Source organism: Manacus candei, unplaced genomic scaffold (assembly GCF_025592945.1).
Source record: "Manacus candei isolate 608988 ecotype Guabito, Panama unplaced genomic scaffold, ASM2559294v1 h1tg000048l, whole genome shotgun sequence".
Lineage (NCBI taxonomy): Eukaryota > Metazoa > Chordata > Aves > Passeriformes > Pipridae > Manacus > Manacus candei.
Genome location: NW_026138096.1, coordinates 2298125 through 2326117, shown reverse-complemented (window position 1 = coordinate 2326117; position 27993 = coordinate 2298125). Strand labels below are relative to the sequence as shown.

Below are 27993 nucleotides of genomic sequence, written 5' to 3'. Positions count from 1 at the left end.
CGAATCTGCAATGTTAAGGCAGAAAACATCTGGGTGACTTGAATGGATGTGTGAAGTAGCATTGTTCTCTGTGAGTTCCTGACTGATCCTTTCCGTCAATGAGTTTTATGGGAACATGTTTGTAGAATTCAATGATCTCTTCCACAGAATTAAATTTCTGGGGGGGGAAAAAATAGTAATCAGTGACTGAAAATACAACTGCTGTATGGTGTAATCTATAATATTAAAAGACTGTTAATTGACAGTATTAAAAATAGGTAGTATTTTGCATAGAATTATGATTAGATGGAAGTGATTATAAAAGGAAAAGTACCATATTTTGATCCTCTTATTTCCTTTGTGTGTCTCTGTCTTGTGTAGGAGAAAGTAGCTGGCTGCTTAGGGCAAAAAGGGAACATATCTAAGCTCTGATAATGCAGTATCACCTGTAAAAGTTTGTGATGCCAGGTGTGATGACAGATGTTGAAATGACAAAATAACTATAAATCATCACTAATTTTTGCTGGCAAAAGTTGCACTTAATTAGCAGTATATGATACTTTACTCTGCAAGTTTCATTATTAAATGTAACCTTTTCCCCCCCATTCAGTTTCTGGAGAAAGTTGCTGTAAAAGTGTGGAACAAGGAGCATCCCAGCAGAGTAGTAGTCTTGTTCTCTTGTGCTCAAAACAAAGACAACCTCCAAGCACATTCCTAAAGTGATAAGGTGTGGTTCAAGATTGCTGACTTGATTAAACAGAATAAAAAGCTATCCAAGGTGTCTATCCTCATCTGTCCTAGTGAAGGCATCTTAATCCTCCCAATCCACTGGTTAGCAGTCCTTCAGTTTAAGTAGTTCTCTTCCCTGTGTGTAACTTCTAAGCTCTCATCACACCACGAAGCTCTCACCGTATTACTGTTTTTCCTCTTGGTCTATTCTTTGGACTCATTGGTATTAAATCACTAGAACTGCACACAGTAATGCAAGCTTACTTTGACATTAATACTTATCATGTATTTATGTAACATTTACTGTGAGTGTGAACCTTCATTGTACACCTGGTGGTATCTTGTCATAGCTTCTCTCATCCCCACCTGTTTCACACCTAGATTATAACAACAGAATCTGATTGAATATGTGATTTGGTGAAACTGTTTCTGTATTAAGATGAAAGCCATTGTGCTAATTTTTTTAGGTTTTTTTGATAATTTTTACTTGTATGCATTTGTTCTACTTTGCTGTCTTGTCTTTGTTTATGTTCAAAGTCCCTGTTGCTACTGAAAATCCAGGCAAAAACTGTGGTTTGTATTTCATACCATAACAACGTAACCCTTCCTTTTTTTATTCGAAACATTTTGTGAGCACCAATTCCTTTCTTGCTTTCTAATGCTTTTTCGTTGGTTGGGAGGTTAAAAAGTCTTACTGTAATTGTTCACCTGCTTTGGAAATTTAACTAGGCGAATGTCACATTATTCATTGCTGTACCTTTAAGCTGTAGTTCTTTGGTAATGAGGAAAAATGTTTCAGATGTTACTTAGGTATTTTTTTCTACTTTATTTCATGCTCTACTCTTATTTGAATTAATGAATTTTAATGTATTAAGCTCTGAGTCTCTTTATGTCTGCTAGAACATGAAGTTGACTTAGACACTATAGTGATGAGGTCTAGAATTTTATGTCCTCAGATCTTTTAATGGAACTCCCCCCCCACTTTGTTAGGTGTAAAGACACCTAAAGACATAGAGATGAAGAAAACTCAGTACTTGATTTGTTTCCCTTCACTGTGTGAAGAAACTCAAGCAATCTCTACTGTCATAGGAATGTCTATCTGCTGGTCTCCAGACTGTTCTGGAGAGATGGGAATAGGGTCTCAAGGATTGCTCATGAAAGATATAGTTTTGAATTGTGTTGGGGTGGTGGCAGGACTCTGGGCTCTGTCACACATCCTGAATGAGACTATTCAGCCTTGAGCTGTCATTTAAGCTGTGGACAAGATGTTTACCTTGTAAGTATCTTTCTCATTTGGAAGTATTGGCTGTTTGCTGTGCTTGTTCTCCTGGCAGTAACTTTTGACATAACACTGTCAGTGGAAGGCATCATGGAAGCGCTCCCTAATCTACTCAGATGAGGCAGGCCAGTTTGGTGGCTGGTGAAGGTAGGTGGAACTAATCCATTTGACTCACATGGAAATAAACTGAGTGAAATGAAGTAGCTGGTATGACTGATAGTTTGGAGATGAAAGTTAGCTGCAAATGGAGTGGTGAGAATGGAGAAAATATCTCTGGCCAGAACAGGGAGATCCAGAGATCTACACCAGGCCATGCTTCTTTGTAAAGAAGCACTAAGCTTCTTTGTAAAATAGGCACGGAGTTGAAGAGAAGCCTACTTCTGCCTTTGATTTTTAGTTACTGAACTGGGAGTTGAGCCTGGTGCTGCAGACACGCTAAAACCCTGTATTTTGTGTGTGGCAGATCTAGTTTTGCAAAGGAGATAAGAAAAATATTTAAATTTTGTGTCATTATCCTCTTTATGTGTGAGCAAGGTTTGTATTTTTTCATCTTCAAAAGAGTTGTGCACATGAAAAGAGGCAGTATTACAGGATCTCTGAATTTTTACTGGTGAAACTGTCTGGCATAGAGAAAGGCAATATCCAAGTAAATGGTGCTCAGGACAGCTGTTTTGAATGTAAATGCCTAAATTCTACGTATGCCTCATTTGGGGATCTGATCTTTATAGCTTTATATGATTTGGCCTTTAGTAAGCTCAGTATAATATATTAAATATGTATTTAGGTGTGAACATCTGTGGCTAAATTGCTAGCAAAAGATGTACCTTCACCAAGAGAGTTAGTGGTGGATTGTTCCCCCCCCATCCCTACTTGCATTCATTATATTAGAATTTGATACTAATTTAGCTGCATGGAACTTCAGTTACTTCAAACATAAAAATCTGATCATCAACCCCTCTTTCCCCCCCTTTTCAAGGCCTTATAGGGCTACATCAGAGCTAATGATAGAAGTACTCATGAGAGTTGAATTAAATAAGTTTTAAAAGTAATTGTTAATTGAAAATCTTATTCGATGATACAATGCGTTAACAACTTGTAAACTGTATGTGAAAAATCAAAAGTTGCAGTAGTATAGGGAAAACTTTGAACAATTATATTTACATATAAAAAAAGTATCTTTTTAATGGATGAAAATAGACTAATTTGAAAGTGAAAACACACTGCAGAAAATCTATTAAGGCTGAACCTCTGAACAAAATCACCAACTGGGGAGAAATGTAGTAGGTCTGCACCTGTTTGTTGGTGTTCAGGTTTCATTCTCTTTGGCAGGTGAAGAGGGAATATTCAGCTAATCTAGATAGAGCAGCTGGTCTGGCTGCACTGTGCTGTGCAAAATGTGGTGTAACAAAGGGTATCCCTGCTGAGGGACAATGCAGAGTACTCTGGAAAGCATTTTAACAGGCACTGGAAAATTACAGGCAGCAATTTGCTGTAATTCACAGCCCTACAAAGTGTTTTCACCCTCCTGAGAAAAGAACCTCAGACGAGCTGCAGAAGTTGACATGAGAGTTTTCAAGAAAGAGCATTTTTAGGGAATCCCTTGAGACTGCCTGAAATGGAAGAAGCTCTTCTGAGCAATGTTGGTGCCACTGATTGTTCATTACTGCCCATGTGCCTTGTACCCTGTTCTGTTTTCACGTCTTGCTGCTGAGCATAATACACAGGAGTAGGAGATTGCCATGTCTGTGATTCTTTGGTACAACACTTAATTAACTGACTAGCAACGCGATTCTGGAATTTTTCTGTTGTACTTGAAGTACAGGAGGATTTCTGAGTTAAAGAGAAACAATACTTAAAAAAGAAGGTTTAAGGTAAGGTGCTGTGATTATGGATTTGACCTGGTAGAGCCAAGTCTTGATTGTTAGCTAGGTGCTTGTAATCCTCTTTCTGGAATTTTTACTTTCCAGTTTGACTGTTTTCGTTCCAGACCCACTCTTAAGATATGTTCTGTCTGTGCAGAAGTTGGAACAAACAACAAAGACATATATTTTGGTATTTCCTGAGATGGGAGGGATTGTGTTCTCCTTCCTTTTAGTTCAGTAAAAATTGTTCATGTACTGTTCAAGTAATTTTCTAGTTGCCTTAATTGTTAAAGCTGTTAAGATGATGAAAATTTAGCTTTATGTCTTTATTCTATAGTCTACCATACACATACTACCTTATGCTGTAGTGTGCCATATTTCAGTTGTTGTTTCTGATCTGAGCCAGGAAGATTAAACAATGTAAGAACCATGAAAAACTAAACTTGCTTTCTCCTAAATCATACTTAAACTCCAGGAAATCTGTGAGTTACAGTTCAGAAATGCAGTCAGTCCTTTACAGAAGACTGATGGTCACTACAGCAGCACCAGGACGATGGTACCTGCAGTGTAATTCTCGATTTGTGCTACAGTTCAGCTTCCCAAAGTGTTTATATGTGCTTGAATAATGAAGGATTTTCTCTTGCCCCTCATCATTAAACCAATGTTCCTGAAGAACAACCTGCCAGTAAACCTTGTCCCTCTTGTGAAAGCTCATAAATCCTATCCCATGTTTTCTAATAAGAATTCTAATATAAATTCTGAACCTGTCAAATGGTTGAAGTTGGCTTCGGTCACTTGTGACTTCAGGTTTTTTTAAGTCTCTCTATGCAAAAGGTAAGTTTTGAGAAGTATTGACGTGCATGGAAAGGGCATAATTGAAGATTTAGCTACAGAGGCTTTGCTGCTTAACCTGAGTTAGGTTTGTTAGTCATTTACATAGCTGATAACACATAGGAGGTTGTTGCTTTGCTTTTTTGCTCTGCAACTGAGCATTCTTGAAGTTTTAGGATTTATTTTTTTTTTTTGCACATATCACATTTTTATAGAGATGACTTTCAGGTTTAATGTTTTATTTTTTCTTTTGTTAAAGACTTGCAGATACATTGTTACTTAACAATATAGGTAGAATAGGAATCAGACTCCTATCATGACTATAATTGAATTGAATTATGTGAAAAAGCATTGCTAATCTAAAGGGATTTTCTAATTGAAATTTAGCATATCTGAAAGATTGATTGCTGGGGACCCACATGATTTAATTGCTTCTGAATATCTATGACAACTGTTGTCCCATTGCCTCATTAAAAAATAAATTCTCCTTTTGCTGTATGAGGCACAGACAACAAGAGACGTTAAACAGCAAAAGCAGCACCAGGCCCTGCTGTCAGATATGTGAAGTTGTATGTATTTGAAAATGTTTGCTTATATTATCACAAGTTTAAAAATGTACTAAAATAATATGTATACTTGAAAAGGTAGAACTTTTCTTTCCCTTTTACTTTGCAGGTGTTACTTACAGTAGATAGAAGTATTGTAAGTACTTAGGAAAGTTTTACATTGATGTAAATCTGAATTTGAGTATGATATGTAAAATTTGGTTTTAAATTATTATGTAAGCTGCTTGAAAATTTGAGACATTTGAAATGAGAGTATTGTAAAAGAAGCTAATGAAACAGCAAGTTCATTATGTGAGAGAGTTTGTAACTAATATTTAGTATTAAGAACTTGTGAAGTGCAACATAAAAGCTATAGACTGTAACAGCAGATGGGATTTTACTTACACCATCTCCTCTGAGCCCTGTTCCCAGTGCATATTGTTGGCTTTCTTCCAGAAAACGTACTTTAATGTTGTATACTCTTCTTCCATAATAAACAACCAAAACATATGGTTCAGCCTTTGATTTCTTTGAACAATCTCTAACCAAGAATGTCTCATCCTGTATGATACAGATTTAAATTACAGATTGTATGGTTATTTCACAACAAGACTTGTAAGCCATTATGGACAATTTACAGAAATTTTCCCCCAAGAGTTTATACCCCAGGTTCTGAGATAAATGTACTTACAATGCCTTCCTGTAGCAGTGCCTTCTCTGCTTCATGGCGATCGTATTCTCCAATGTACCATTCACATTTGTTTAAATCCTTAATTTTAAGATATCGTAATCAGTGTATAGAAATTAACAACAGCTGGCAGAAAAAAGCCAGTGAAAACAGACTGTATCTAATCTGCATTTAAAGCACATTCAGCATAGTATATAAAAGTATATGCATATATCCATATATATCTATATATGGATATAGATGTAGATATATAGTCCTGTTAGGAAATGTTAGTCAAATTAGACATTCAAATTCTTATCTATGGTTTCAAGAGCTCATATTGGATTGTTTTGAAGAGTGCTGAATAACCACAGCTTTCAGAGGGGGTGGTGGGGTGGTGCCCTATAGTGTTAATCCTGTTTCCTAAAAACTTGTGTTTTTATGAAGCAAAGCTGGTCTTTACCTCTTCAGTGGGTTGGGTAAGAAATTGCATTTCCTGTTCTACAAGTGAATATTTTGATTTATTTTTGCATACTGTGTATGGTGTAGGAGATGGTGACCTCTTCACTGTCAAGTTCTCTACATTTAGCGTGGAACCTGTAAAAGTAAATTCAGAAGGAAAAGAGTTGTATTCTTTAAATTAAACTCATAGTTTCATTTTACACAATGTTTTACTGAGTAAGTCTGAGAATAGCACTTCTAGTTTAGAAATATTGTGACATTAACCTTTAAAATTCAGAGCTGTCAGTTAGGAGCGGTCTTGTGCTAATGCAGCATCAGTGATTTCAGACTTTTCTGTGATGTCCCCAGAGATTTAACACAGTTTCCTGATGGTTTTTAATTCACTTCAATCTGCCAGCGCACAATACCAAAATAATAAACTTAATAAAATAGCAAATGCTAAATAAAATACTGAATGTGGGACAAGGGTAATGGTTCGTTCTGTTCTGTTTTCACCTTTTGAGCCCCCTTTATTTGCTTTGGGTCCCAGTTGCTGTTATGTTGGATCATATTATATCCCCTCATTATCCATTGCCAGCCAGCATTGTTTCTACCGAGCTGTTGGAACCTTGACAGATTCACCATGTTGATGAATCTCAATCTGCTCTGTGACTTGTTTCAATTAACAAATTCAAGACCGAGGGGTGAGGTTGCTCTTGCATTAAGATGAAGGTGATGGTCCTTGGCTGTGTGCACCTGCTCCATACTGGGCCACCGATGAAGAGAGCTTGCTCCTTCCAGAGCAAATGTGATTTGCTGTCTGTAGATTTAGGGCTGCTGTTTAACAGACAGACCCAGTTCCCCAAGTCTCTGGGGAGCTGTGCAAGCACAGGGGATGGGGCAGGAACACAAAGCATGGGGTAATATGAGTGGCTTGGGTTAACTCTGATCAGGATGCAGCAGAAACAGCCTGAGAAAAGCAAGGACTTCCTTTCAATTTGAAGATCAAATATAGTTTACAGGTACGTAATACTGGAAAAAATTGTAAATTGAAGATGAAAAGAATCATATCCTGCTATACAACAGAAAACATTTTTGTTTGTTTCATGCAGTGCTGGTGGGAGAAATGACCTAGTGTCTATTGTAAGAGTAAATGAGAAGAATGTGGTTACCAATGGCTTCCATCTTTTCCTTCTGGTTACTGCCACCTGCGAAAGTATTGTTTGCCAGAGCAGTATTTCATTGTGCTTTTTCTGTTCAAGCTTTATCAGTTTATTATTCTTCTGCTCACATGCAGCATATGATAGAATATTAAATTTTACTTGGAAGACTTTCTTTTACAGAGGAGTAATAGTTTTCACTGTGTTTCACTTTTCCATTTGTACATGTACCAAGTTGTGATTTATAATAGCATTATATTTGTTTTTAAAACAACATCCACTGATAGCAGTAGTCAAACAGCCATGATCTTCAGCAGGCAATCAGTCTATTCAGCAATTAAATCACTGTTCAAAATAAACAGTGGGACCAGACATCTACCTTTTGTTTTTGCAATCAGTTTGAGTTGTCAAAATGTGAAATATTGTTACTGTTCAACTGATTGCATCATGATTTTTGCATTTTTGTTTGCATTGTATTTTTAGTGGCTATCCCCAGCTTTGTGGCCTGTGCTGTGTATGTTTTAAAGATTTTTTTTTTTTCTGCTGCATCTTAGACTGTGGGACAAGACATGTAGAATTCTATTGTAATGCTCATGTGCTGAGTTTGGCTGGGATGGAGCTAACAACAGCTTGTCAAGAAATTGTAGAAGAATGTTTTAGATTTTTGCACAGAAAATAATTTGTTTTTAATAATAAAAGCTAAAACTTCCAGAGAGAGAAATATAAAATCATTTAGCTTGGAAAAGACCTTTAAGATCATCAAGTCCAACCCTGAGCCTAACACTCATGTTCTTATATAGGAGTAAAAAAAAGGATATTAGTATAAATTTAATAAAATTAAGTCTTGAAATATTTTTTAATACAAATATGGACATAAAAGACAATTGTAGGGTACCAGAGGGAAAGGCTACTTGTACTCTCCCTGTTGCTTCAGGAGAGCAAGGCAGTGACAGAGGGAAAAAGATACTGTGCTGTTCCAGAGAGCTCCCAGAGAGCCCTGGTAGTGATGGTAGGAAGTGTCTGAAGCGGCAGCAGCAAACAGAGATCTAAATGAGCTTTGTGAATTATGTAAAGAATGACTTTTAGTAAGTATCCAGAGGAGAATGTGTGCGATTGCACCCCTGGCACAAGAAGGAAGCAGCTCAGTGGAGGGAGCCCACCAGAATCTGGGAGCTGGGACCTGTGAAACAGAGCTGGGGGAGATGGGCTTGTTTAGCCTGGCAGTGACCAAAGTTAAGTTGAATTCTACTTGATCTGAACAAATAATACCGTCCATATGTTCTTCCTGATGGTATTTGCTTTTACCATAAGTTCACATTATGCAGTTCAGAGGTTCCTGGCACAGCTTAGAGGTTTGGTTTTTTGATAGAAAATGGTATTTGCAGAGGCAGTTACAGGAGAGTTAAAGTATGCTATGTAATCAAGGACAGCAGGAAGTCACTAGCATGGATGATTCTTATAGATCCTCAGTCCCCAAAGCCCCTGGGTCTTCCAAGTCATGAACTCTGTTTTTGAGGAATGGAGATACAGCATGAGCTAACTCGGCTGAATGACATTCAAAAAATCAGAAAGACCAAGGTCATGTTATTTCTAAGTATTCCATGTAAGGTACAGATACACCTCTTTACTAACCAATCTGTTTGTGAAAGATAAATATATGGAATTTCCTTTGTATTATTTTTTATGCTGTTCTGCAAAAAGAAATAATATTTACAAAACAGTGTTTTCTTGTGCTTTCACAAATCCATAATCAAATTTGCCTTGCTCTTCGAAAGTATGTAAGTACATGCTGAGTTGTTTTTTTTTGTCTCCTTTGGGTTTATGAAAGTACTTTTTAAAGCAGGTGTAGGTATATTAAAAGGTAGGGATGAGCCACATAGCAATTTTGGGTTAAATACTAATGAGACCATATTTTTCTAAATTTAGGTAGAGGGGTTAGTGAATAACAGATACAATATGATATGACAGCAAAAAACTAACACAAGTGTTTGTAGAAGTATTGTCTTCAAGGTTAGAGAGATTTTGCTTATGAATCTAGTGAAACTACTCCTGTGTGCTGGATTCACTTCTGACAGTCTTAAGAAGTCCAGGGAAAATGAGCAGAGAGACATGGCCTTGGTTCCTGGGGAAGTCATACCACAGGCAGTTTCTTGTCGGAGCACCCCAGCAATCAATGTTAATGTTGGCTTCCAGTATGTTCCCTTAGGTAAAGCCACAGAGTCCAGGGGAAGTCCTATTTCCAACCATAATTTGATAGACCTGCCTGATAATGGCACTTACATGTCCTTGCCTTTAGGAATCTGGGATAAATCTAAAGCAATTTCTTCAGAGAGTGGTTTATTTGTTTACACAAAAGCATTTACCCCATAGTAGCTGATCTACGATGTCCCAAACATCTCTAACTTCCATTTAGCCCAGCTGATTGCATCTCTGCCTGGAAAAGCAGAGAAGGTTGTGCTCACAGCATGCCCTTTCTTTGTACTCCCAAGCAATTTGCGTTCTCTTCCTCTCTCCATTGTCCTCCAAATCCCTCTCCTGTTCTGGGTGTGGGGGTCTGCAATAGTTTAACACTTGCAGTGTAGGTTGGGTATTTCTTTGCTTGAACCAGGCATAGGGTAACAGCAAGTAACTGCTTGTTTCTGTGCTGCTGTTGACTGTGCCATTGTTTTATTTGTTGTCTGCTTCCTTTATTTAATAATCCTTTTGCACTAACTCAGTGCTTTGAAAATCCTCAGTGCAGATATACATGCATAGCAACCAAAATCTGTTTCTTAATCTTATTTCTCCACATTTAGTTTGGTTTTCAAAGCCATCTCTGGTTCTTACCTGAGCTGCAATTGGTTTTAGGGCTCCATGTACATTGAGGGCTAGGAAAAAGCATTGAATGAAGGCATCATCAGAAAAATATTTTTTTTAGTGGCACTGTAAGAGTCAAATTAGAGTGCAATGCATAGCTGTGCTTCCCCAGAATATCCCTTCCTCTACTCATGTCAGCTTTGGACCTTCACAGGTTTTGGGTGGTAATTTTGTATTTAGTGTCTTTTGATAGATTTCTCTTCCCTTAATTTCACCAGCCACTTTTTGAAGTTATATACATTTTTTTTTACTCTCCAGAAGAGTATTTGGTAAGAGGTCCACATTTTAACTGCATGTGTAGTGAAGCACAATTTGCTTTTGTTCCCTGCTAATTTCACCTGATGTTTCCAGTCCCTCTACAGGAAGACCCAGGGAACTGTTGTTCCCTGCCTGTTCTGATTTTCTAGGCCTCTGCTGAGTGCCCAGCTGGTATTTTGTTGTGCTATTAATTGGAACAGTTACACTGGGAAGAGCATCAACCAAGTAACTTCATATAACGGAGCCACTGGTACCACACCAGCAGAAACAGAATACTAAGGGTGACAAATACTGTCGCATTTACTCCAGACAATAATTTTATCTTGGAGAATACCATCATTGTAAACAAGGCTAGATATGAGATTCTGTATTTGTCTAGGAAAGATGTCGAATCATTCATATACTTCCTATGCTGTCAGCTACACTTTTGGTTTGTTGTTGAGTATTTTAGGAGAACATAGATTTAAAACACATTTAGAAAAGAGATTTGTGTGGGTTAGAAAAGAAAAATAGGACTAACTGTGGCAAATTTCTATGAAAGAATAATTGGCCTTTGAAAGGCCGGGTATGTATCCTTTGTAAATAAAAATAGAAAATGAGTAGGAGAGAAAATTCTGAGGCTTGAGATAGCAGAGCTTCTTTATACAGTATATTTAACACCATATCACAGAAATAGCAACAGAAATGTAATACAGCAGCATGCTATTAAAGATAAAAATTGGCTATGCAATTACAATAGCTTGAAAGCAATTCCCAAAGATGGTTCTTGTCATGCATCAAGGCAAAATATAATATACCACTGCATGGCATCAGAAAGTGATATCATCTTGCTGTTATTACATAGTGAGGCATAATTTTCTAGGGCAGAATTGTTAGTCCTTGAACCATCTAGTACAAACTCATGAAATTCTTATATTCCTACCTGACTTCAGGATGATGCTGTTTTGCTTGAAAAGATACTTCAGGTTTCTTCCCCAAACTTGTAACTATTAGTAAAAACGATAAGAACTTATTATTTCATCTTAAGTGTAACTGACAGTATCTAGCAACTACTGTGAAATAAATTAACTACATTCATAAATGAGGGTGAAGCAGTTCAATAGAAAAACTTAAAAGGCTGCAATCAATCTGGCTTGAATGAGTCAGCTAATGATTTTGGTGGGAAACATTTATCCTAGTAGTGAGTGTTACATGGGGAACATTACAGGGTTTGCTGATGCCAAATATGGCTGAACATAATAGTAAATAATGTAGAATGCTGAACTAGAGGTATGTGGAGGGTTCATAAATCCTTTTTATAGAACAGAATAGGCATTGAATTTATTAATGCAGTCAATACTATTTCTTGCTGAAAATCAGGAAACAGTGCCTTAATCCACAAAAGGAAATGTCAGAGGAAATGATGAACTCATTAAGATGAACTGTAAACAGCATAAAAGTCACGTAACCTGTATCTACCTTCCAAGTATTTTGGAGTAATGTTTTTCATGGACCTTCATGCACGCATACATAAACACACATGCACACATTGACCTTCACAGACACACAGATAAACAGCTTAAGCTGTTTAAAAAAACCCCTTTCTTTCAAAATTCTCACCTGCAAATTATGGGAGAGCAGCAAGATGGAGAAATGTCCTCTGTGCAGATCTCTTTTGGATATTCTTGTCTTGGTTTTTTAGACTCCAACACACTTATTTTTCCCAAAACCTTAAGTTATTTTCTTAGAAAAAATGTGATACCCTGGTTCCCCACATAGCTGTAGCTAAGTCCAAGTTAAGTTCCTTTTTTCTACTGCATTTTCCACAACTATTGAGGTCTCTCTAAATCTCTCTGTTCCCAGCAAATCTTGCTTCAGTTGGAATTTTAATGATAGACTATTTCAGTTTTGAAATATGAAAGAAAGACATCAAATTATTATTATATATTAAATACTGACCTTGCTCTCTTCCAGGTGCCTATATGAAATGATAACATAGTAAATATTTTTCTTTGGATTAGTGACTTTAATTTACCCCAGTAAACCCAACTATATTTCAATTTGTCAAGAACCCAGGCTGAATGCTTATGTCAGTCCACTGGTGACAATGAGAACTGAATTTTTTAGAGGTGTAAGTGCAATGATCACCAATTCATGATGACTATTGTACATCAGTTTAACTTACAATGTGGTTTTCCTTCCTTGGTCTTAATTGACTGGAGAGACACTATCCAAAGAGTAAAATCAGTAATTTCTTTTCAGACTCTGACTGTACAGTACAGACAGTACAATTATTTTTACTGTCATGGCAGATACTTCATTCAAAATCACTGTGTGGAGAGTCTTAATCCATCATATTATGTAACATATAAGTGAATGATACACAGGTTTCTAAAGACCAGAGTTTGACTCATAAACTTTTACTCTATTTCTATATTATTTTGATTCACATGGGAATAGTAATTATTTTGTTTGTTAATTTGATACATGTAAGACTATAAAACATAAATATTTAAGAGAAGAATTGTTGACTCTGTAGATGTTGCACTTTGAACCTTCCATGTAAGTTGCTTTCCCAATAATGTTTAGCCATTACTTAGGAATTCAAAGTCTCATTCAGCTCTAGCCCAAGCTTCTACTTAAAGCATGGTGAACTGTGACATGAGACCTGTGGTCTCAGCCCTTTCACCAGCTGGGTATTGCAAACCTCCCAGAACATATGGTGATTTCACAGCCTCTCTGGGAAACCTGTGCCAATACCCTCATATTTAATTTTTCTTCCTTATTTCTGGTTGAAACCATGATTTCAAGATCATTGCCTCTCGTACTTCCATTGTGCCTTCCGCTAAGTGCCATGCTCTGCCTTCTTTATAATCATCTCTTCAGCAACTGGCTTGCTGCTATTGGGTTCCCCAAGAGCTGCCCCCTCTCTAGGTGAAGGGAGGCCAGCCCCATCAACCTCATTTCACAGGGCAGGTGCTGCACTGGTGACCCTCTGCTGGCCCTCTCCTCTCTGTCAGCTTCAGCCTTGTGCAGTACTCCAGCTGTTGTCTAGGGAGTGACTGAGTAAAAGGGAGTAGTCCCTTCCCTTGATCTCTTGTCTATACTTCTGTTGATACAGCTTGACACGTTGTTGGCCTTTGTGGCCACCAAGGACATGCCAGTGGCTCATGCTCAGCCTTTGGTCCCCGGGTCTTTCTGAGCAGACCTGTTTCCCAGGGGTTTAGTTCATTCTGGGGCAGGATTTTGCATTTGTCCTTTCCAATTTCAAGAGGCTCCTCTGCACCTGTTTTTCCTGTAGACTGGAGTTCTGGTGAAGGGCACTCCTTCTCTCAAACCTGTTGACCTGCTGTTCAGTGTCTGAAATCGTGATAAGGACCCGCTCTTCTCCTCCTGCATGTTGCATCAAAACTATTTAAATGTTCAGATCTATATGAATGGGAAATGATGAATATTTTATCTTTTCCATGCCAGGAGACACACAGTATTTTTCCTTTAAGAAGCAGCCAACCTAAGAGCCTGTTAAGAGCTGCAGTATTTGTGCACTGTACAGTGCCTAGACAGAAATGTTAATTAGAGGTGTAAGATATTTATTGTACTTGGCAGTGTTTTCATATCTGTAGTGAGTCAGTATCTAGGACAAGACAAAGCTTTTCGTTTCAAAATATTATCTTTCTTGACAACAGACTAAAGTGTTAATTACAATATTGTTATCAAACCATGTTTTTGTAACCATCTTTCAAACGAAAGGAATTTCTGACCACAAGAGGAGTGAGGTTTGGGGCAGCCTCCAAGTCAGAACTGTGGAGAAGGAAAACTCAGTGGATATGAAAGTTAGAGCTAGACCAGTCTATAGATCTGTGCTACAGCCTACTGTTGGACTTAACTAGTATAGAGATTCCTTTCTTTTGTTTCTTTACAATGAGAAAAAAAATCAAAAACAATTCAGTAGGAACATGTTAGTGCAGTAAATAAAACACTCAGTAAGAAGCACAAGATGCCATAAGTTATAACCTATCTCTGAATTTTACAAACAATCTTCAACACTGCATAATTGTAGGGACTGTATCTCTTAATAAGTTTTAGGGAAAACCACTTGTCATAACTAAACTCCCTTATTGCTAAACCCATTTTCTCTGCTTCACTTCCTTAGTCTGAGTAGAAAGTGAAGGAACTTGTTAAAATCTTTTTTACAGAGACAGGGATCTGAAAAAAGTAATAAAAAAAAAATCACTTGCCTTTACTAGTCTCTGTGTAAAAGTTACTACTTTCTGCTTTATAGATGCCTATAACTGCATTCCCAGCATTGCCTCTTGGCTTCTGCCCCCTAGACAGAGCCAACTGGTGTGGGAGTCACTGGAGGTGGGACTGCAAGTGCTGGGAGATAAGGGGTCAGCTGGGAGGAGAAGGGGTCAGCTTGGAGGTGTAGAGAGGGAGGGAAGAGCCCTTCTAGCTTGTCAGAGAGGGGAACTCAGAGCTGCTGCTTCAGGAGTGCACTGGGAGCAGAAATGCCTCCATGGTGCCTGGAGCCTGGCAGTGGAGCTTGGCCCTGGGGAAGGAGTGGGGGAGGAGAGGGGAAATGGAGCTGAGGGATAACAGGCATTGTTAAATCTGGATATAAAATTTGTCTCTTTTTGTTTCTCTTATTGAAAAGGGTCATCCTATTTTTGAGGTATTTATTTTACATTAGTGCTATTACACTCCTCTAATGACCTTATAATTTCAGTCTTCTGCTTTTAAAAATCTGTGTGGAATCTGTGTTGGTCTGAAGGACAATGTCTCTCCTACTGCTCACTGTTCATAAACATCCACAGCCTCTGGCAGTTATGAGACATGCCTTTATGTGGATAGTTGGGAAGGTGAGTTTGCACTATATCTGTGTTTTTATTTCAGGAAACAACTTCGGGAACTTACCTGCCATTCCGAAGGGAGCAGTATTGAAAGTGCAACACACGTTAAAGATAGACATTTTATGATTCAAAGCTAATATAATTCTACTAGTTCTTTTACATAACATACTATTACAAGAGACACTGTGTAGCCATGGAATGTATATGGTTTTTATGGTCCTGATATATACAAAGATGAATACTTACTTCATTTAGTTCTTTAACAGATAAATGTCTGGAAAAAAAGAATAATATGCAAAAATTTTAATTATCATAAAATAAAATAAATAATCATAAAATAAAAATCACTTTGAGTACTTAAATACTTTGATTACATTATCACTGAAAACTAACAACCCTTGTCAAGGGAAGGATTTTGTTACTGCTATAGAAGTTCAGAGGCTGGTTATTTTTTTACATAAATTATTTGCAGGAGAAGGTTTTGGAAGAAGGGAATAAGAGAGAGAAGTATCAGCTTTCTTAACACTATTCATCTCATGGCAAAAGGTCTTATTACACACTTTAGAGTCAGCTATAAATGGAGGTAAGTTCCTTGAAGACTGAAGAGTTTCAAAAATGAAACACAGAGGCAGAATGAAAAGTGTAGAAGGAAGGAGGTGAAAACCACGGGAAGAGGAATGCAGAATGTTCTTCATGGTCCTGAATCAAGTAATTGTTTAGGTATTTTTCTGCCTTCTTCTGATGTGGCTGATCAACAGGAGTATCATTCTTTCCTGGGAAGGAAATATTCTCCCTCCAAAAATGGACAAGTATTGATTCTGACATCTTTTGTTAGATGTTTTGGTTATGGTGAACACTCATGCTTTTTAACATCACGTATCTCATAATAAAAGAGACAGAGGACCAGATTTTACAAGTTATTTAGCAACATAAGATGTGGATAAGCATCTAGTAGTTTTTGAAAAGCCCTGGGATTTAGGCCCTGTTTAGCCTATCTCCTGGACTGAGAAAATATGACAGTGAGTTATTCTGCTAAATCAATCAGAGGGAACACAGAAGGAAGATCTGGTACAGAAAACCCTGAGAGCTATTTTTCAGCTGTGAGAAGGGGTCTCTTCATCATGTCTGTGCAGAAAATATCAATCAGCATCGAGGGATAGAGAGGCAAGAAGTTTGGGAATGATCTGTTCAGGCAAAGTTTCAGGAAGGCTAGGGGAAAGGAGAGTAACTGTTTTGCATTTGGATAGTTACTTTTATGTTAGCTTCTGCAATTTGTTAGCTTGGTCTCCAGGCCATTACTTCATGTGTGAGAGCATATATTCAGGGCACTGGGTGCGTGGTAAAGTTTAGTGATATTAAAGGTGTGCTTCCAGGGCTGGCCTCTGCCTTGAACAGACATGCCACTTGCACGGCCTGCTTACCACAGGCATGTAAAAGTTTAAATCACACCAAAGCTTCTAGATACATTCCAGGATTCTGCACATACCTATTTTTTAATGAAGCTATTTATAGCGTGTATAAATAATGATGTGTTAAATTTTAGAAGTCCTCCAAATCTTGTTGAAAAACAGAACTTGCACTCCTAAATCACATCTGTGGTTTGACAGCTTTGCTTACAGTCTGGTAGATACCGGCTGTAGCATTGAACTCCTTCACACTGCAGCTCATGTGTATGTTTTCTCCTTACAAAGCTGTAACTGGACTGAAGTTGGTGGACAAATATTTTGAGTGAAGTGATCCTGCGGGAAATTTGTCAGCTGCCTTCCCCAGATCATGTGTGCTCTTATGCTGTGCCACTCCTTTCTTACTCATATGATTAAAACCCCTACTGCAATAGACGTGACATGTATTTATATTACAGAATTTGGCTTTATAATAGGACCTTTCAAATCCAAGTGCTCTGCATACTGATGTCTGCTGACAACATAGATTATAACATTTCTCACAAAGCTTTCGATCTGTGTGCTGCTTTACTGAGGGAGGGGATCAGTCATGGGATTTGGAACTTTGCAGCTCCATGCTAGTTCTTGCATTGAATATGAAGCTACTTCACGTTAATAAAATGTCTCAGCAACCAACAGCTTTTGGAACCTAATCAATGAAAAAATTTAGGCACCATTCAGGAAAAAACCCACCCCAAGAACGATACTTAGAGCTCACTCATTAAGTACATGCTTAACTTTAAGCAAAAGATTATTTCCTTGGTTTGTAACCTTATTTTCCCTCCAAGGGATTTGTAGTCACCTCTTTAAAATGAAGCAAAATTCCATCCTGATGAAATAAAATTGAAATCATTTAAGGAAGGATGGACAGGACTGACACAGCTTCTGGCTGCAATAGGTCTTTGTCAGGATCTGTTTGAGCGTTATACGCTGTGGGCCCTGGAATTGTGTCATTCCCCTTCCCAGCATGTGTCTGAGCACCATCCCCTGTTAAGAACGTGCATTTTGGTCACGGTGCAAGACCACATGCACACCTGCATGGTTACATGACAGTGAGCAGTGTGTGTACACGCTCATCCCACCAGGTACGAGTTGTGTGAAAAGAGCAACCAGACTCAAAACCTGACATGCATATGCTTGGTCATACAGCTGGACACAAGCAGCTTGTTCTTCAGGACTTGGCAGAACTCATCCTCACTGCCACTTCAGGATCCTGAATGACCATGGGCATTGTATGACAGGAGTGCAAGACGGAGAGGGCAAGAAACGAATCATAGTCTGAATTTGCTGGCTTCATGGGCTGAAGCAAGATTTTGCCTACAGAGAAGTAATTTGTTTTGCTGAATGTCACATCCTTGGGATGTGGAATGTATTCCTATATCTCTGATGCAGTCAGTGTATTTCCCCACCACTTGATTCACCAGCTGTGCTAAATAAGTAGAATTTTTCTGCTTAAAAGTGGTTGCAAGACCTGTAAATGTTATTAAGAAAAAAATAGGACAAACCTTAAACAAAGTATTCTTGAAAGTTCTGCCTACTTTTCTACTCCTTCTTTACTGTTATTTTGTCAGTTTTTTTCTTAAAAAAATGCCAGTGTCACATTACACTAAATACCACTTCTCTTAATTATTCACAGCTGTCTAAAGAATAATTTCTTAAGTAAAAGCAGAGGTGCAATGGAAGTAGAGTCTTGCGGTTTGACCAGGGAGAGTGTTTTGATTCTTAGGGAACGAGGATGAGGAATGCACCATACCTTGAGACTTTTGCTGATATTGGAAAGGTGGGAGCTTGGCTGAGCGTGTTCCTCTTGTGAAAGAACTGGCTGCTTATCCTTGGCTCTGGAGGAAGTGGCTGATACTGCTTTGGCAGCGTGTTTGGAGGCCTAGAGAAGTCAAAGGAGAATTTGAAGAACTATTACGGAATAGAGGAGGTGGAGGGACTGTGTTGTAAGTTCAAGCTCTAGAAGTAAGAGACTAGAATTTTCTGAGAGCATTTCAATGTATTTTGCTGAGCCAAGCTCAGATCCAGGAGCTCCTTAGGGCCCTTCAATAGCAATAGTAATATTGGATAATATTCTACATTTGCAAGACATTACTGTACTGTGTTATGTGCCATTTAATACCGCTTTTGTGTGCCTCATCAGTACGTGCCAATCACATACAGCTTTCCAGTGTGGATATTTCTGGGTGGGTAGGCCTGTGTATAAGGTCCAGCCAGGGAACACACTGCAGTTTCAGAGAGAGGACAAAATGCTCTTCATCCCAGAAAACTCACAGGTAACATGGGTCTAGTGTTTTCTGCCAGATGTGGGCACACTCTGCCCATGCTCTGAGACCAGGCAGTCACAGCCCAACTCTGGTTGGAAGCTGTAGCACAAAGAGGCTGGCTGGATAAAACTGGAGGTGCATCCATGGTGCCTGTCAGAACTGCCCTTCAGTTGTGGGCTCCTGGGGAGGGACTGGCCACCATAATACAAAAAGAAATAAACAGTGAAATATTGTAGAATAATGGATTGAGAATGTTCTTATTTTTGCACTTTTATAATTTTGAGTTTGTGAAGTTACACTGCCCTTTTATGCTATTTCACATTTTTAAAGTAAAATCTGAACATGTAGTGCTAATCATATTTTAAAATTCTTTATACGTTTTGAGGTGGTCAGTGTAGGCATGGAGGAATAAACTTGTAAGTTCTAGATGACCTTTTGGAAGGATGTTTTAATTGTAGCAGTTATTTTTTGAAGTTGAAAAGATCAAGAAGCAATTAATTTTTTCTTTGTGGGCATATCATAGTAAAATATATTTGTGGAATAGAGCTTGTTCCACCTTCTGTGGGAGTAAGTGGAAATATTCCAGTTGATTTCTATGGATGTGATTTAGATTTGTAGCAAAAAACATTGGCAGAATGATTTAAGAGGGAATGAAGTCAATATTATCACAGTGAACAGAGCCTAGGGCACCAATCAAATTGATGGAAGATTTTTTTCCCTAGCAATTTATATGTAGGTTGAACCAGATTCAAGATTTCTAGGTTTTTGACTTGTCTGTAGGCAGAGCCAAATTGATTATGAAAATGCAAGCCTGAGATCCTCCTTACAAACACTTACAGCTCATGTTTTGTTCTCCCTAATTTCACATCAGAACCTGTAAGAGTCCAAAAAGTGCCAGGCAGTAAAAGAATGCTGGCTCACTTCCAGTCACCTAATTATCATGGGCAGTACAGATGGATGTGAGCATTCCTTGGCACTGAGTTCCCCAGGGACCGAAGGTAGGAAATCTCTTATGTGATCTTACCGTGGGGGAGGCACAGGTTCCTGGAAAAGAAGAAACAAAAATCCCTGTAAACTTTTTTCCTTGGTTGACTAGAGAGAAATGTGAAGAAGTTAGATTAAGTAGACAAGCCCATGTTAAGAGTCAAGGGGTTTGTGTGCTCTACAGCACAAAATATCATGCTTTAGCATGCCATTTTAAAATCACTGAGGAATAAAAGACACCTACATAAACCACGAATGCAAGTGAGTGAGATAATGTAGGACTGCAGATATGAGTTCTCTTATCCTTTAGTTAGTGCCAGCAAAATGGCAGCCTGCTTTTAAAAATCTATTAAATGGCAAAATGACCTATAAAAATTTTAATTGATGAGAGATTCTGCTTACCTGGTATCCCTGTATTTTCATTCTTCCTCCTAAAAATAATTATTAATAATTGTTAGTAAGGTGCTACTCACATAATTCACAAATTAAGTTATAGCTTTATTCTGTTATTGTTATTATTACTGGCAGTCCAGTCCCATTCCTTGCACTCCCCCAGCTCTACCTCCAGAACTCTTTGTTCTGGCTTTCAGAATGAAATATTTGAGGATGATATTTATTCAGGTATTGTAAATTTAATTATTGTTTAATTATTGTTCAGAGACTTTATATGCTTATCAGATTTGGGATGCATTTTTTGTCTGTCTTGATTTTTCTATAGAAATTAATAAAAATATTGAAAACCAATGAAAGTAAATATACTTTTTTGTTTTCAAATTTACCAAAATATGTCTGATTATTTAAATTAACATCTTGCTAATAAAAAATATTTGTACTATATTTTCATTCGATTTTGATATTGAAAATATTCTCCTAAGTTTTACTTGCTGAAATCCTAACTAATGTAAAGGAGATGCAATATATCTTAAGCTCTCCTTTAAGTAAACAATTTGGTCTAACTAAAATAATGGTACCTTAAGTGTTTAACAATTCTAGAAAATACTCTGACAAAAATTCTTCTGTGCTGTTTATGCCATCTTGTGGCAAGGCCTCTTAATAGCACTGGGCATGAGAATCAACATTAAGATATGTTTATTAACAGTGTAGTCATTATCTAAAAATAATAGCGTCCTCAATAAGCACTATTGCTCAGGATGTATTAAAAATACTTATAAGTTGCTTTCTCAGACTACAGAGTTTAATTTGTGTGCCTGCACTGGCTTTGATTCATCTTAACATCAGCACACATCACATGGAGGCAGACAAGCATGTAAATCCAACTTACTAAATCCTGGTGGAATTCAAAGTTTTAGATAAACTGGCAGACTGTCCTTGTTTACTGATTTCTGCAGATTTTGAAGCTGGCTTACTGGAATTTATCTTATTTCAGATGTTTTTTAATCTACATCAAGATTTGCACACACGAGTCAATCTAATCTTTAATTTTCAAACTTTGTAGTGTTTACTTTCTCATAATCTGTAGGAATTATTTGGATCTATGTTTTGCATTATAGTATGAAATAGAAGGGGGAAAAAAGCAAATTCTGTTTTATATGGAAATCTTTGAGTTATTTTTCTGGCTGATCAATTGCAATACTTACTTTCTAAAAATCAGCTGTTGAAGCAAACACAGAAAGGATCATATTTTCTTGGCTTGGCAGTTGCAGTCCTTTTGACAATATTTAGCTTACGGCTCAAAGGTTTGAAAATGGTAAAAGAAAAAAATATTCCTTTTCAAAGCTAATCAGATATTTAATCCTTCAGTGGTTGACTTCATGATGTACTGCTACATCAAAGTATATGAAATATAAAAAAGTGTATAGAAACTACTTTAAAAATAATGTTATGATTGAGTAAAACCATCAATCAGAGTATTTAATATTTGGACACTTTAGTAGATTCTTGAAGAATAAGATAGCAATCTGTCTGTGATTTCACCACAAGAAACAAAACAGGACAAACAAAAATTAAGGGTACATTTGATTTTGAAGCAAATTTGCAGTTAAAGGTAAAGCAGCAGAGAAAAAATATATTCTAGGTGATGTAGCACACAATTAACATATGCTTAGTAGGTGAACATTGTCAGACAGCCTTTGTAAATAACTACCCTAGGATGTAAACCTAGTAGGAATTGCTAAAGTTGATATTGCTACTTAAAAATTGTTGTTAGGTTATCCTTTACAATCTATTCATATGAAATGTCTGAGAAGCATAGGGAATGAAAAAACATGAGATCATGAGGAGGTGAAGTAAAGCTTAGCAGGGATCTTGCAGCCTTTGGTGGAGGAATTTGGGAGACATAGGCTTCCCCCTGTCCCCTTATGTCCTTATAATATAGGAAAAGGAAAATCTGATTTTTAAATTGATTGGTTGCTTTTTCCTACCCTTTGAGGAACAGGGAGCTCCTGAGATAAAACATATCTCCTTCTAGTAAATAATTACTTTGATGTTAGATAGTTGAAACAGTATTGCAAAATTTGCAGTATAATTATTTGGAAAAGCAGCTACTGTTCTGAAAACCCTGTCTATTCTATCATCTGCAGTCTCTTCCTGTGTACAAAAGATAAATATGGAAGTAACAATTTCTATTTCTATTTGCAGAAATGGGTAGATTTTTTTATTTTACCTCTAACACATGGCACTCTCTGCCCCTCCGGAACAGATGTGTGAATCTGTTAATAAAACAAAGTAAAGATGTGATGTTAGTCATCACCCTTGAAACTCTGTCTAGTAGAAGGGTTGCTGGTCCTGACTGGGATGCCTCTAATACTTTAGAGGATCCCTGCAGCCAACAAGTGAAGTCAGTGGTGAAGGCATCAGTGCAAAGTGAAACAGGAACGGCTCACAGGAATGTGTGTGCCCTTGTGCGAGTGAATTTTATATGGCTAAGACTTTAAATAGACTGCAGTTAACTTTAAAGAATATTAAAGAAAAGGGGAAATCTGTTTGTGAATAAGGTTTAGTATCTATACTTACAGTTGAGTATTGAGGGGGCTGAGATGGGTGCTCGCTCATTGGGGAAGTGGAACCTGAAGGCCTTAAACAACGTTTATCTGTAAAAGAGGAAGAAAAATCAAGCCTGAGTAATTCAGTACTATGAGGTTTTAAGAAGAAGAGGTTTTAATGTTCAAAATATGCTTTTCAGATCAGGTCTTGCCATTTTTATAGCATTTTAAATTTTCCTTTTCAAAATGTAAATGTCATTTTAGCAGCTGCATTAGGACATAAGCATGACCCTCATAAGAGCTGCATACTTAACCTCCTCACTGTGGTTAAAAAAAAAGCCTTCATAAGGCAGTACACAGTTAAGGCAGACATTTAACCTTAACTGTGGTTACAGGAAAAAAGCAGCTTTTTATTTAATGTGTTTTATCTGAATTCACAAAACAAAAATTACATCTTTTGGGTATTTCAGGACAGTCTTACATAAGCAACATAAGATGCTGACTGCTGACTGAAAGTTTTTACTACTAACTAAGACAAAAACAGTATTTGGAATTCAGATTTCCAAATAAAATGTGCAAATTAGTCTTTGGAACATAATGTAGGATATCTGGATGTTCAGACTGATTGTGATCTGCTCACACACTGGTAAATTTACTCACTTTAAAAGCCATGTATTTGTTTAGACATCAAACAAACTCTCACAAAGAATCAGTAGATAAATCTTTGCTGACTTTGATGTGAACTGGAGCAAGCTTTCATAATATATTGATCCTGTATTTTCAGATTTCTTTGGTTTCTGGTTTCTATTCTTCCTCATCTAGGATTTCCCTCCAGTTTTTTAATGATTTAAAACCTCCAGAAATTGTTTGTAATGGCTTTGAGCAGTGGATAGCTATGATGATATTTCACATCCATAAACAGGATATTAATTAGCTCTGTATGTTAGGGCATTTAAATTTGTTTGGGCATTTTAGTAAACCAAAAGGGGATTAATGAAGCTGTCTTGCAAGGTAAAGAATGCCTGAGAAATACGCACAAAGCAATTGCTTATTACAGCTACTGAAAGCAGCAGAGAACACCTTTAAAAGGGTACATTTCTTCATCTGCAAATTATCATCTGGAGGGAAGTTTCATGTGTTCTTTAATATGTTTTCCATCTTAAAAATTTCTAGGCTTAAATAGCAGTGAGCTTTTCTGAAACAGTTGTGAGTTTTATCAGTCAGGTTTGTTGCACATTCAAGGTGGAATGGGATAATAGAGTTTCTCCCATGAGGGTAATATTAAAATTAAAAAAAACCAGTGTGTAATTATTAATTTAACATAATCTAATGGGAATAAGGGTAACTTTTGAATTTGAAGATGCAGACAAAATTCTTCTCTATTTCTGCCTACCAGTGTTATATTTCAGTTGAACCATTTAATTCTAAAAGATATCCACACTGAAAACCCTAAGTCTGTACTGCTCCTACATATGTCTAGGTTTTTCTCACTTTCCACAGATAGAAGTTACCTGCATATTCAGATTCTTGTAGAGGTTTGGCAGGAAGAATTCTTAAAGCATGGATGGCCTGCAGAGTGGAAGAACTTATGGTCTCGTAATCATCCTCTTCCTCGGATAACTTGGGGGAAGACTGTAAGTCAGCCCTTCCCTTCATTGTCAAATATTTGCTCTGGACAGAAGAAGAGATATACAGATAATATCATTAAGGTCAAGATTAATTTCAGATTTGGAACTATCTGATTACCATAACTAGATATTTTGGTACACAGGAAATTTTCTGATGGAAATTGAAGGGTTGCAAAGTAGTTGAGCAAGTGCTTTGAGTACCTAAATTTTTTAAATTTAGATTGATTAAATAGCCATTTGGGAGGCAGTTTAGCTGTCTCTCTGAATTTTACCTGTCTGATCTTGAAAATATAATGATAGTGTTTAATTTTATGATAATTTGAAATTGTGTCTTTCATTATAGTATTATCCATGTGGTATTTATATTGTACTGACTGTTTACATATGTTACTTGCAAGAATATATTAGCTAGCTCATCACAAATGTGACACTTTAAAAGAAAACCATGCAGTGTTTTGGGGAATTTGTGCTAGAAAACGTGCAATCGAAGTGAATGCGATAGCAAGTATGTATTGAACAGTGAAATCCATAGAATATGATGCTGAGAGTGATTCAGGATGTCTCTGCATGTGTCTATACACTTGTACTAGGTTTGTCCAAGATTATTTTCTGGAGTCCTGCTCCACCCTTCATACTCACTGTTTACATGCTGGAACACAGTTGCTGGCTTCCTTCAGCGCACAGCTGGGATTGCTGCTGAGGGAACTCAGCTGAGGGTGCCCCGAGTCTTTGTAAGTCATATTTTGCTACCAGCAATATAGGTACATCATGCACTTGGATCTTCCCTGATGGTTTTTTTATTCTCTTCTTGAACTCACTAACAATGGGGAATCAATAGCTTCCTGAGATGTCTTCTTCTGCTAGTTAGCTGTCCTTTCAGTTCATACTTTTTCTCTTGAGTGCTAAAATTTAAACCAATTTGTTTTACCCTCCAAGGACACTAAAAAAAATTGATTACTATCCACTTTATTTCAACCTTTTTCATGCTAATGCTTATAATTATATTTCCTTTTAGTCTTCTCACTAAGCAAATATGCTTCTTGAAAGCTTTCCTGAGTTGTCAACCAATTTAAGAGATCTTGAACCTCATCAGGAAAGTGTTACTTTCCTGATTGTACACATCTCTCTCCAGGTTGTACACATTTTTGTTACAACATCAATCAGACCTCCAAGAAGTGTTCTTGACAGTACATTGCGGGATTTTTGTAGCAGCACATAAAAAATGCCACCACACCCTTGAGAGACCCCTGCAGGGTATATGGCTTTTCAGGCACTTCTCTGCACATCTCTCTAGTTCAGTAGCAGACTACTGTCAGCTAGGCTGAGGGTGACTTTTTTTCAATCAGTTGTGCAAACACTTCATGCATTTTCATCTAGACCAGGTTTCCAGGTATCTGCTTGTGAGACTGTCTTCTGGGAAATGTCAGAGGCCTAACAAAAACCAAGATATATCACATCTACTGTTTTCTTTCTTGCTACTGTGGTCATATTTCTGCTGAAAAGGAAATTACTTTTGGTTTGAGGAGTTGATGAGATGTTCTTCGTGTTCACATTAGCAATTATTTTACATGATCAGACCTATTATTTCCAAAAGATCCTTTCAGATTGACTTTGTTTAGTAGTCTCTGCAGGCTTTCTCATAAGAAATTGATGTTACCACTGTTCTTTTTCAGTACTTTAGGAACTCAGGTCTCCTTGGAGAGTTCCCAAAGATAATCAATTAATGTCTCAGAAATTTCTTCATATAATTCCTTAACTGCCTTAGCATAAGTAAATATTCTCCTGACTGTTCTTTCCCTGTTCTGCTCTGTGCTATTACTCCCTTATGTTTGATATTAATCCCATATAGCATCTTATTATTATTAATCTTTCAGTGAGCTATAAAGCAGTCAAAGTATTGATTCCATCAACCTTCTTTAGTCAACATTTACTTGTCCATCTTGCTTATTAAGCATAGACCTGTGCTTTATTTTTGTCTTTCTGTGATTTAAAAGGTATTTACACTCTTATACGTCTGAACTGAAGCTCAAAACCAGCGTTCAGATAAAAATGGGAAGACATTGAAATGTGTACTGTTGGCTTTTAGGCTTTCATCTGCATCAGTTACATATTAAACCTTGAGGTTTAAACCTTGAGGTTTATGACTTATATACTTGATCAACTTCACTCCTGTTATTTTCACATGATCTTATGTAAAGGTGTATTTTAAATTCAACCCATAAATGGAGAAGTGACTAGTGAGTGAGTCACTTCTCCAGTCTAGCTCATACATATTTCAAAATACTCATGCTTTATTTTGCATTAGCAAACAGTGACAATTGCATTTGCTGTTACTAGCATTATAGCCAAGACGAGATTAACACATGCCAGGAAGTGTTTTACAATTACAATTACAAAAGTAAAATTTTAGGAAGAACAGTATGGTACTTACAGAATGATAGGTGTTATCAGGAATAGTTCTTCTGGTTTCTGTATGAAATGGAGAATAACTGTCAGCAGGTCTCATTCTGTAGAAAATGATACACTAACTAATAATTTATCTAACAGAATAAAAATCTGCCAACTGCACAGTATTTTAGAGATACTGAAACAAAGGAGATTAAGCAAATCCACCTGTGAGTTTGTTGACCTATACAGTGCATGAGGAAGTAGCTGTGTGGAAATGGAATTCACAACCATAAGCACGTCTAAGCCTGCCTACCAAGAACACCCAAAAAAGGATGTGCTTGAACTCCTCTCTTTCTCCTGAGTTTTGCTGCTTGGTGCAGAACTGTGAGAGCTCACCATGATGAAATTGGAGATCCTGATCTGGAAATCCCTTTATGAATAGAAATGTGTCTTGTTCCCTTAGCAGCAGAAGAAAACCCCAAAACTGAGAACACTCCAGCTATCAGACTATAAACTTTTCTCAGTGGTGTCTGTCTGCCCACAAAGTTGTCTAATGGTACAGCCAGGAGAGCACAAGGGCCAAAGAGCTGGTGAACAGGAGAGTGAGTTCACTTCAGAAGAGACTCCCAAGTTCTGCACTTAACCTCATTTACACATTTAATCCAGTGACTATTTAATGCAAAACAGCCATGGTATGACCTTGCCCAGTACTTGCTCTTGTTTTGGACTGTTACAGTCCTTACACTGCCTGTAACTTCACAAACCTTGCATCTGTGGTTACGTAATAGCTTGATTTCCAAAGTAGAACATGAAAGTCCTTCTATTAAGACTAATCAATAACATATAATTAAAACATGCTCTAATACTTTGGAAAAAGGGAGAATTGCACACTGAAAGGCTTTTGTG

The 27993-nt window shown here is 37.3% G+C and overlaps 1 protein-coding gene across 1 annotated transcript; it reads right to left on the bottom strand.

Moving 5' to 3' along the window:
* Nucleotides 1–13: 13 nt before the first annotated feature.
* On the bottom strand, nucleotides 14–27870 carry CLNK (cytokine dependent hematopoietic cell linker). Its single transcript, XM_051798108.1, has 15 exons — nucleotides 27131–27870; nucleotides 24583–24742; nucleotides 23103–23179; nucleotides 22753–22798; nucleotides 20532–20560; nucleotides 20170–20189; nucleotides 18632–18760; nucleotides 15683–15710; nucleotides 12546–12564; nucleotides 11530–11593; nucleotides 10320–10360; nucleotides 6356–6489; nucleotides 5917–5994; nucleotides 5631–5786; nucleotides 14–157 (listed from the first exon to the last, which is right to left on the bottom strand). The coding sequence occupies exons 1-15, from the start codon at nucleotides 27203–27205 to the stop codon at nucleotides 14–16; spliced, it is 1200 nt and encodes a 399-aa protein (XP_051654068.1). The 5' UTR covers nucleotides 27206–27870.
* Between the last annotated feature and the right edge of the window lie 123 nt (nucleotides 27871–27993).